The sequence below is a fragment of the Eucalyptus grandis genome, chromosome 10, assembly GCF_016545825.1.
Source record: "Eucalyptus grandis isolate ANBG69807.140 chromosome 10, ASM1654582v1, whole genome shotgun sequence".
In the NCBI taxonomy this organism is placed as follows: Eukaryota; Viridiplantae; Streptophyta; class Magnoliopsida; order Myrtales; family Myrtaceae; genus Eucalyptus; species Eucalyptus grandis.
In genome coordinates, this window is record NC_052621.1 from 13,079,909 (window position 1) to 13,091,629 (window position 11,721).

An 11,721-nucleotide genomic window follows, 5' to 3' on the forward strand; every position below is an offset into this window, starting at 1 on the left:
TTAAAGTTAATTGGGAGTCATATACATGATTGTTTCAAGATATGGCCCCAGTCAACGCAACAATATTAATGCTGCTACCTGTTGCCGCTTTGACCAAGTTAAAGACATGCGCGACATACAAGATAATTTTTCAGTCGTAAACCGAACTGGGGTTGACCAAGATAATTTTCCAGGGCTTACAGAACTTAAAGGTCTTGTCCGGTCACGTCCTTTGATTGGTAAGATGTAACATCCAAGCTTAGCAAAAAGTCATAACTAGTCCATTTTCTTATCTAAAAACCTCTGTTATGCGGGACCTCCATGTCCGTCGCTGAAGTGAGTGATGGAAACCCAACTACTGATTAACGGGATGAAAGGGAAACCATATCCAACTGATCCAATCAGAGCAGAAGAAGCAAACATAAACATCGCATACCCTATAGTCAAAGACCATGTTTGATCATTCAACAGAAGAAGTCCCATGGCATATCACTCCAACGATAGGGAAATGGCAATTTATTTTATTTCCATCCACCTTTGAAAAGACAAAAAGAAGAAGGTTACTTTGACAATCGAGACGAATCAAGGGTCTCCGAGTCCAACTTACAATTACAGAATCATTTGGAACTGTCTACTTGGTATTTGATAAATAATTCTTGTTCAATAAAAGCCAAAAAACAGAGTAAAGGAAAAGCCAAAACCAGCAATAGTCCAATTACCTTCGATTGTTCATATGATGGCAAATGCGCACACACCGCCCGATCAACGCACCATCCTCCGGACTTCGTCGAACCGGACGAAGTTGAGGAACTCATCATAGATCCACCCGAACTTGTCCATGAATGAGGTGTCGGCGCTGACCCTCGGGTAATTCTTGAGGCTGTCCTCCCACACGTTCGGTCTTTCAAGGTCCCTCATCACCTCCCACACGCACGTGTTGCTTTTGAACCCGGCCCCGAGGCTTATCATCAGCACCTTGTCCCCTCTCTTCAGCCGCTTCTTCGCCTCCATATAAGCCAGCACGTACCAATTCCCACCCGCTGACGTGTTCCCGAACCGGTGCAGCGCCATCCTCGACGGCTCAAGGTCGTAGTCGCTCAAATTCAACCCCTTCCCGACGGTGTCGATCACCGCCTTTCCTCCTGGGTGGACACAGAAGTGGTCGATCCCAGACCTGAGGTTCAAGTTGAGGCTTGGGCCGCCACGGACCTTCCGATTCTTTCTCTTGGCCAACGGGTTGTTCGCAAGGGCGTTGGCTAGCTTGTAACGGACAAGCTCACGGACAGGGAGGACCTGTGGCAGCAGGATCCGGAGGTTTGCCTCAAGGGCCTGCCCAGCGGCCTTGACAAGGTATTTTGTGAGGCGGAACCCCTGGTGGCCCTGCCCGTCCTCCTCTTGAATGCAGCAGCTGTAGGACTCGTCGTGCGAACCATGGTGGATGCGGACGGAGTGGCTGAGCTTCATGATGGCCCCGTCCTTGGCCCGGTTCCTGTCGTTGGTGAGGAGGACGGCACAGCCGCCCATGCGGAAGAGGCAGTTGGATATGATCATGGACTTCTCCTTGCCGCAATACCAGTGGGAGCCCATGCTCTCGGTGCTGACGACGAGGGCGAGCGCGTTGTCCTTGGTTTTGAAGAGCTCTTGGACCAGGTGGATCGCGACTAGGCTCGCGCTACAGCCCATGCCTGCGCGAGTCCGTTTAGGCATTTGGAAGGAGAGGGAAAAGAAACATTGAATCATAAACAAGAACATCGTTAAAGAATCAAAATCCCATTGGATAATAAAATTGATTTTTTATTTATCTAAACTAGACTTTGTAAAATTATGTCTACTTCTTTTGTCTTTCAAATTTATTTTTGCCAATTTATTTAAGTATCTATCTATTTATAAATCCACTAAACTCATGGATTGTATGGCGAGAAATAAACAATCTCAAATCAGATAGATCTACTTGAACAAAATTAACTCAAATTATGTTCGGGCCTCGACTTGGGCTCTAATCATAAAGTAAGAAAACTCTAATCAATTATCCCAACAAACCAATAATATTGGAACTTGATTTAACAATTGTGTTAACTACGTATATTGTTCTTCTCAACGAAGCATGTCCAAATGAGGGAACGGTGTTTTTGCATAAACAGTAGCTAAAAAGGGACCCTTAGCTGTTCACATCAGGCATATGAAAATTGCAAAGATAAATGATGGGAGATTTAGACATATAAACATGCCTTCGTTTGGGCACAAAATCCGTTAAACTAGATTCAACCAAATTGAATCGGGTCCTTTTCATTTTTGAGTTTAGAGTCATTAGGCGTTTCCTATCTATTGTGTTTTTGGAGTCAAACTATCCCCAGTACCTGCTAGATTGAAGGTCTTGATGTTGTCCCTGAGCTTGAAGTGGTTCACGATCCTTGACGTAAGGGACGGTGCCGGCGAGAACAGCGACACATTGACGATGAGGATATCGATCTCGGATGGCGCCACCCCAGTGCTGGCGAGCACCTTGCTGACCGTCTGCTGGAACACCTCGTCGAGCTCACGGTGGGCCTCGGACAGGGTCGGGGTCTCCTCGTGACCCTCAAGCACAAGCCTCGGCCCATAGGTGTCCTCACCGATCCCAGACCGGGCCATCGTCTTGAGCAAGAACCGGTAGTCCTCAAGGTCGAGGTTCTTGTTGCGGAGGATGATGCGGGCGCACTCGTCCGTGCTGAGCTTCGTGTCCTCTGGGGCCTTGTAGCACTCGTACCCAAGCATGTAGCAGCACTGGCTGCGGCGGCGGAGGACGCCACGGACGAGGCTGAGCATGGCATAGGACACCGCGAAGATGTACATTGCTGCAAGGACTGTGATCTCCATTGGAGTGAACTCTAGAGAGAGAGAGAGAGAGAAAGAGAGAGAGAGAGAGAGAGAGAGAGTGTTCACTAACACTTTAAGAGAGAGAGAGAGAGAGTTCACTAACGCTTATGTCTTGGGGTTATGTTCTGTGTTAGCATTGGGTTTCCACATTTATATTCACGTGAACCCTAGGTGGTGTTCATTCTAGCTACCTACAACAACGGTTACCAACTTTGGCTAATGATGTCATAATAGAAGCGGTTACCAAAACCCGTTTAAATTGCATCTATCTTATCTGAGTGTTGTCACCAACTTTGGCTAATGATGTCATAATAGAAGCGGTTACCAAAACCCGTTTAAATTGCATCTGATCTTATCTGAGTGCTGTCACCTTTTATTAGTGTCTGCGTAGGTTTATTTAATGTTTTCTGGACGATTCTGAGGTTCATAATGATGAATTCTATCTACCAACAAGTACTTCAGCGGCTCCTGGCTCGACTTTCATCGGTGTCCTCCCATCAGTTCCTAACCAGGTCCTGTTGTTTCTGGCAATGGTTTTCCCTCCCATGCGTTGCACTCGTGCTATTTATGATCTCTTCAAGGAGGCGCAAAGAAGAAATCCAAGGATAGAAGCGATGCTTGATTAATTGTCATTTTTTTAGTAGGTGAAAATGAGTCGAATATTGCCTGACTATTTCGACAGTCAATCCCATGAATCGATTAAGCCCAAATATTCAAGATATACAAGCGATCCTTATCAAGAGCAATATGCATATAATTAGTGAAATCTGCATAGGTGACCACCTGATTCTGGACTGGAAATTCACCGATGCTCCTACCAACTGCGCCAACCCTGAGGGACTCGAACTTTCAATTTCTTATTCTCAGAGTTCAGGGAAAAGAATAGATTCGGGAGGAAAGAAAATTGTTCGAAAGCTCTACGTTGTCGAATTTCAGTGGTGTTCATAGTAAATATGTGTTCTTATTTTTTGGAAAAGAAATGTTCAATGTCATGAAAGTTTCTAACTAAACCACGTAAATTGCCTTATGCATATGAGGAAGACCAATTAGGGTGTACTCCTTTTCTATCTCCTACATTTCTTGTTTAATCTCCTTATCAATATGAAAAGGAGGAATGATTGGGTAATAATTTTAAGAGCTTTACTAACATAACAGTTGTTGGGCACTATGAGAATAACAATTGCTTATAAGCCGCAAATTTTTTTGAGAAATAAATCCCATAAAAATTTATAATTATTTGTTATTTGATTTTTTGTAATGCAAAATAGACTATTATTCTCATAATAGATTTAAAACTGTCACACAATCATTTCTCTAATATTTAATCGACTGTAAGAAAGACAGTCTATTCTGAATTATAAAAAATTAAATAATTATAAATTATTGTGGGTTCACTCTTTCCAAAAATCGTGATTCATAATAAGTTATAATTCTCAACTGTTATACTAATAAAATCCTATGGAAAGTTAGTGAATGCAAAGTCAAACGAGCAACTAATAACGAAGAAAATGGGAGTGGGAAAACACGTAGACTGACTAAATATTGGTCTCCCCATTTGAAATGGTCAATTTAGGTTTGTAGACTTAGAATAAAAAAAGAAACAAAAAAGCTGTTAGAACAGTAAAGGAAAGGTATTTGATAAGACCCCCAAGTTGGTAGATCGGGTGGCGACAACATATTTATAACCCACTAATTATGCATAAGCTGATTTTTGTTAGGGTTAGCCAGCCAAAGATCCAGTCTTAATTCATTAATTGGAGTTATAGAGTGGTCCATAGGATCTCAATTACTCGGGTCTCTACGTTCATGGCTCTGAGTCATATAAAAAGAATAATTAAAGAGAGATTGATCTGACCACACCGGTGCACGTGAAGAATTAAAAGATATGCCTTTGCATAGATTATTGCCAATCTGGCATGCTGATCAGCATGTGGCCTCAGCATGTCCTTATCCATAAGCGATCTATTTCTCTCTCTATAAATATCATTGTTGAGATGGACTGTGATGGTTGAGTTTCTAATTATTTTCAATGCTCAGGCTCTGTTCATTTCGTGAAAAATGTGGCGTTTCTGAAAAATATTTTTCAGGAAGTCATTTTCTATGAAGAAAAAGAAAAAAAAAATAGAAATATAGAAAAGAAAAAGGAAATTAAAAATAATTCAAATAAAAAAGAAAAGAAAAAAAATGTGAGGAAGAAGTGAGGATTTGTAGAGGTATGAAATGAGAGAGATTAAGTGAGGAAAATATTTTCTACTTTTCAAAAGTAAAAAACATTTTCCCATAATTTAGAAGACTTTTTAAACATATTCCCCAATGAATTCATTTTCCATGAAACGAACATTGAAAATCAAGAAAAAAATTTCTCGGAAATTATTTTCCGCGAAACAAACGAAGCCTTAATCATCTCTAGCTTTTAAGCATGAAACGCATAATTTAGCTAACATTAAATTTTCATTAAATGATCAACAGCCCCATCCTTTCACCGGCCAAGGCGCGGAGGAGACCGCGGATGAGGCTTAGCGCGAAGGAAGACACCACGAGAGCGTACATCGTTGCAAGGAGTAATCTTTATTTGAATGGAGAGATAGAGAGAGATCACTAACACTTTTGTCTTAGGGTTATGTTTTGTGGGAGTTAGTATTGGGTTACTCCATTTATATTCACAGGAACCCAGGGTGGTGTTCATAAAATCTACCGATGACAAAGGTTACCAACTTTGGTTAATGATGTCATAATGCCAGCACCTTCTTGCTCAAGGTAGAAAAAACACTATAAGTATTAAAACTTGTGTACGACACTCACTTTAGTACCAAAAGTCTTTGTCGGATCACTTAGTGAAGGAAAAACAATCACTTGAATGTCAATGTCAAGAAACTCCAGTAAAAAATAATACGCGGTTATTATAATCACAAATTTTATATGAATTTGCATATTACTTAAAAAAAAAATCCAATCCACGTGATCTTTTCATGTGACATACTTAGAATTGAAATAACAACTGGCACCACAATGATTACTTTAAATAAAATTTGCCACTCAAATAATCACTATTTACAACTTTTAGCCAATGTCATTTAGGGATTATATGTCGACTAGACACACCGGTGAGCCACGTAAAACTAAAAAGACCACGCCAAATTTCCAGCAACCTAGATAAGAGTTTGAATTAAAGTAAGTTGCATTTTTGTTCCAAAATTATTTTTCTATTCCATACTTATTTTTGGAACAGAAATCTATTTGGTAAAATAATTTTATTTTTCTAATTATGAAAGAAATTTTATTTTAAAAATGAGATTTTACTTCTCTATTTTTGGAATAAAAATGAGAAATAAAGACTCTTTTCATTGCCCATTCTTGTTACTAGTCGGTTGTCTACTAGCCATTGCTCACAACAGCTGCCCAATGTTCTCTGCCGATAGCTAGTTGCCAATCCCCACCTGCCAGCTCCACCCGCCACCCCACTAATTGCCCCTTGCCATTTGCTGTCTCTCGAAAGGGAGAAATTTTAACAGAAATTTTATATCGTTATCAAATACGTATTTTTGCTCAGAAACTCATCTAGGAATATGAATAATTCCATAAATCTATTTTTTACTAGAATAGTTATCATTCATACTCTTAGAATCCTCCTCTCTCTTCCTTGGCTTTCATCGTTGTCATCATCTATCCTAGGTGGCGTAAAGAAGAGATATAGAGAAGCGATGTTTGATCAGTTGTCATTATTTTTAGTATGTGAAAGTAAGTCAAATATTGCCTACTACAAGTGCTTTCGTTCTTTCTTATTGCTCGGGGACATGAGCACAAAATTAAAATTATCCCAAGAGTCATGGGAATCCCATGAATCAATAACGTCCAGATATTCAACATATACAAGCGGTCTCAGTCAAGAGCAATCTACACATAATTTGTGAAATCTGAATATGTGACCACCCAAATTTAATCTGGAAATCGTTGATGCCCAAGTCGATTGTACCAATTTTAGGGGACTCAAACTTTCGAGTTCTTATCCTCAGGTTTCAGGGAAAATAATTGTTTAAAAGGAAATAGAACTAGTCGAACACCCTATGCTGTCTAATTCCAATGACGTATGTGGTAAATATGTGATTTTTTTTTTTTTGGGGGAAAAAGAACTGTTGAATGTCATCAAAGTTTCTATATACTAAACCACATCAATCGCTTTATGCACATTAAATGAGGAAGACGAACTCGTTCGAAGTAGGGCATCGTCATTTTCGATCCCCTACTTTTCTGATCTAATATCTCTATCTACGTGTCGAAGCAGGGCATCTACCTTTTCTATCTTCTTCATTTCTGATCTAATATCTCTATCTACAGTTCGAAGCAGGGCAATCTACCTTTTCTATCTTCTTCATTATCTAATCTCTCTATCTGCAATTAATCTTTCGGTACTATCTGCAATTAACCTTTCGTACCGACATGGAAAGCTGATGAACGCAGAGTCAAACGAACAACAAATATCGAAGAAGGAAAGGGGAACAAGGGAAAATTCGTACACCCAACAAAGAAACAGAGAATCAAAATTGTCTATCCACTGACTAATGATTGGTCTCCCCATTGGAAATGGTGAATTTAGAGTTTTCAGACTCCGAATAAGAATATAAATAAAAAAGTTCTTTGAACGATAAAGGCAAAGGATTTGATTTGACAATAACGCCGAGTTGGTAGAGCGCGTGGCGACAAAATAGACTTTCAGCTCAAAAGTGGAAAGGTCAATTTTTTTTTTCCGGTCTCCCATCAAATTGCGTTCAAACTGATCATGATCAAAGTTAATCAGCAAAAGATCAAGTCTTGACTCATTCGTTGATCTTACCGGGCGGTCTATAGAATTTGAAGTACTCGGGTCTCTACCTTCGTGGCTCTGAATTTTTAAGGAAAATAATTACAAAGAGAGATTGATACTATCATACGAGCGCATGCGAAGATTCAAAGATTTTCCTTTTTCTTGGAATATAGCCAATCCAGTGTGCTGATCAACGTGTGGCCTTAGCATGTCCATACCTCAAGCAATCTCCAACACCCCCCCCCCCCTTCTCTCTCACTAAACGTCATTGTTATGATGGGACGAGGTGGTTGATTTTCCAAGTATTTTCAATGCTTGGTTATCTCTAGCTTTCGAGCATGAAAGGTATAGCTTACCTAAGTTTATTTCCATTAAATGATCAATATTCCCATCCCTCGAACATTTGGAATTGACTATTGTTGGCAGCCTCACGAGTCACGAGTCCATGACTAAGCGTTAACGCTGCCTTAGATAGCCAAGCCAAGGATTAGAATTGGATAAGATGTGATTGGGTTTGCTATACCCGATCTTTTATTTATAAAATGCCAGATATCATGTTGAATATTCTTATAAAAATGAGAAACTCAAGTAAATTAATTTAAAAACTAAATTGAAAATAAGTTTGACAGGACGTGGTGGTTGCAAGACCACTACGTGGCCCTGCCCATTTTAATGGTGACCACTACCATCGTGGTCATCTGTTAGTCGAGCTTTGGATCTCCGTGGTCAACCACTCATTTAACGGAGGTCACAAGAGCCGGCGCAATGGTCAACCAATCAGTTAACTAGAGTCGAAAAATAAGAGAATTGAGAGATGATAATATATTTTGATATATTGAAAAAGTAGATGGAGAATCTATTCATAGGTTTAAATGGAAAAAATCAAACAAAAAATTAAATCAAATATACATAATCAAAATAGATATAGATAATTAGAAAAAAAGTATCCTAAATATTTCTTAAAAAAAATTTAATATTACTAATATCCCTAATATCTCTAACATTCCCCTAAACTCAAACTCAAGGTGGCATCATCAATTGGAGTTTGAATTAATGTTAGATAGTGCCACAAAAAACTTGTTCCTCTAACGACACCGTGGGACGGGCTTGTTGATCCGTGGTGGGTGGTGCGTGAGGCAACATCTTCTAGATGAGGGCGGCGAGTTCTTTGGTGGTGGTGTTGACTTCTCAAAATGATGTGCAAAATGTCAAGAATTGGAGTGGGAACAACAATGCGACCGGCTTACGAAATAGTAACTAAGCAACGCGCCTATAAGTCTAACATTGGAGCATTAAGCAACCTATATGGATAGCTTGGAAAGATAGTTACTGAGCGATGCGGTCTATGTGACTAGCACTGAAAGAAAGCCTCCTTCATGAAAAAAGGCTCAACTATGTGACATAGTCAGTGCGAATATCATCAAAACACCAACTACTATGGAACAGCTCGATTAAGTGCTTCCTCAAATAATGACTCGTGCACACAAAGTGAACGCCACTAAGATGTAGGGATAAATTTATTTGAATATGCAGTGGGATGCTCAGGGTGCACCGAGTGTGATCTGCACCCAGTTCACTTAGGTTTCCACAAAATCAAAGACTCTGATACCAAGTTGGAAAATAAGAATGCAGTAGAAAGAATTAAGAGATTTTAATATATTTCGATATATTGAAAAGAGTACATGGCAAGCCTATTTATAGGCTTAGATAGAGAAAATCAAAGGAAATCAAATCTAATATACATAATCTAAATAAATATAAAAAATCAAAGAAAATACCCTAAATATCTCCAAAAGATATTTTAATATTGCTAAGATGCCTAATATCTCTAATAACTAGAAAGAAAGTCAAGGTAACCAAAGGGTTGAGAGGCTCACCTCTCAAGCGAAGAGGTCGCCTGAGAAGTGCGACTACTTGGGGGTGGTCACGAGCCAGGATAGCTAAAAAGGACCATGTTGTTAGTGTAACCTAGAGCAAAAGTAGACAGCAGCCCCTCTTGTTTCTTTCCCCTTCTAATTTTTTGTTTTTTCCCTGGATGGATCAAAATCTCCCAACACCTAGGATTCAAATAAGTTTTTCAAAATTATCCCAACCTGACAATGTCTCTAAGTGCCGAATATGATAACTGTTATGTTGAAATAGTTTGTTATTATAAATAGAGATGACCATTGGTTATGAAAAAGAGATTTTATTGACGTGAAAAGTTGTGGTTGTTTATCATGAAAAGGGGTGATGAGAGGGATAAGGTACCTATTTCCAAAAGATATGTTGATTGGTTGTTTATAAATAATTTATTGTTCAACTTCTTCTTAACAGTCTCTTCTTCTCTTTTCGTACACACAGTAAAATTCCAAAGGAGAAATTAAATAATTGATAAACTTAGCAGTTGCTAAGGTGGGCCATTGATGTTTTGAGTGATGTTGAAGGAATCACGGATAGAACAAAGTGTAAGGAAATTGATTTTAATGGATAAATGAAAATGCAAGATAGTATACGGCCACTACCAAGGCTTAAAGAACACACCACTAGCCAAGGATAAAATTCAAGATTGACAAAGTTCACCACCAAGACCTAAAGGATTAACCACTTGCTAGAATGAGGGATTTCAAGATAGAAGAAACTCACCACCAAGGTCTAAAGGACAAACCACCAACTTGCTTTACCACCAAGGAATAATCCACTTTTCAATGATAAAGGAACCGGGATAGGAGAAGCTCACCACCAAGACCTAAAGGAAAATCCATTAGCCAAACTTAAATGGCTTCTTGGCTCACCACCAAGAAAGAATCTACATTCCAAGAATAAAGAAACTGGGGATAGAAATTCATTTACATGGAGGAAAATCTCATATATTTTCAATATTCATGTCTTCGTCTGCTTTTATAATGAGATTACATCTCAATTTATAGAGATATAGCTAAACAAAAGGGATGACTCTTCATATTCCTATAAATCGAACAGACCCTCGGTAAATTAATCTAATTATAACTCTTGAAAGCAACATATGATAAAAATTTATAAAATGCTGCAAATTAAAAGACTTACCGCGTGCAACTAATTATTAGATGCATTGAAACTTGATAAGACTTTAAATTCGTGCATTGGTCTTGGAAGCCGAAGAGTCATCGTAGAACGTCATCAAACAAGAATAGAAATCTACTAGAGTGTCATCTGGTTGTTAGGTAATTGATTAGTAGTCTTGGAATCGATATCAAGCTTGTAAATCAGCAACGAGCTAATCGATTAAAGCCCACAAAAACGATAACTTATCCACCAAGTGGATAAACTGTTTGCATAATTGGCAATTGCAACCTTGAAGCCAAATCATTAAGTTGTAGTCAGAATTGGTCTTGCTTGCATAAATAACGAGCGAGTTGATTCGATCAACTAGACATGAGTGGAGCTTAAGGACTAATCGTTGGAAATCAATGCTCCCACATCAGTTTCTCTGTAGCTTTGGTATATATCATAGAGGTATGTTTGTTAAAAACTCAATATCAATAATAGTAGGAATAAATAATACCTTAAGGATAATAATTGTCATCACGCACCAATGCATCAAATATCTATAACTACTGCTCTATCTTCATCGTCAATCAAATTTCCTTAACATTTCATTCTATTTGGGTTTTATCCAGGCGACCGAACATACCTAAGGGGTTCCTTGCAATCAAGAGATGTGGGAGCAAGAGAAATTCAAGTCATAGTTATTTCTTTGACCGATCTATCGAAAGCAAATACCTTGGGTAATTTAATATCACAATTTTTTTATTACTGGCTCTTCTTGACATCAATATAGAGATATAATTTTTTTTGAAAAAAGATAAGGCGAGATATTGACTAGAGTATTTCAACATTAAATCTCGTCTTTATTATAACTTAAGTTTTTATAACAATGAGCCGTGGCTTTACAAAATTTCACGTAGTAACCGAGTATCAAATCCCAAGTGCAAATATACCTATTTGCCTCCTCTATATGTATTTTCATGTTTCAGACTTAACTCATAGTTTAGCTAACAAGTGAGATAGAATATCATGCTTTCATCTAATAAATTAAAATTTTAAAATAATCGATAAAAATCCCG

General features: G+C 38.6%; 1 protein-coding gene across 2 annotated transcripts; it reads right to left on the reverse strand.

The window, feature by feature from the left end:
• On the reverse strand, positions 1-2,939 carry LOC104421845 (3-ketoacyl-CoA synthase 19). 2 transcript variants are annotated; one of them, XM_010033968.3, is made up of 3 exons: positions 2,337-2,939; positions 699-1,664; positions 1-514 (listed from the first exon to the last, which is right to left on the reverse strand). In XM_010033968.3, exons 1-2 carry the CDS (start codon positions 2,833-2,835, stop codon positions 742-744), a joined length of 1,422 nt encoding a protein of 473 aa, XP_010032270.1. In that variant the 5' UTR covers positions 2,836-2,939; the 3' UTR covers positions 1-514; positions 699-741. The 2 variants fall into 2 exon arrangements, with proteins under 2 accessions (XP_010032270.1, XP_010032269.1); XM_010033967.3 differs by lacking the exon at positions 1-514 and having other exon boundaries at positions 516-1,664.
• Between the last annotated feature and the right edge of the window lie 8,782 nt (positions 2,940-11,721).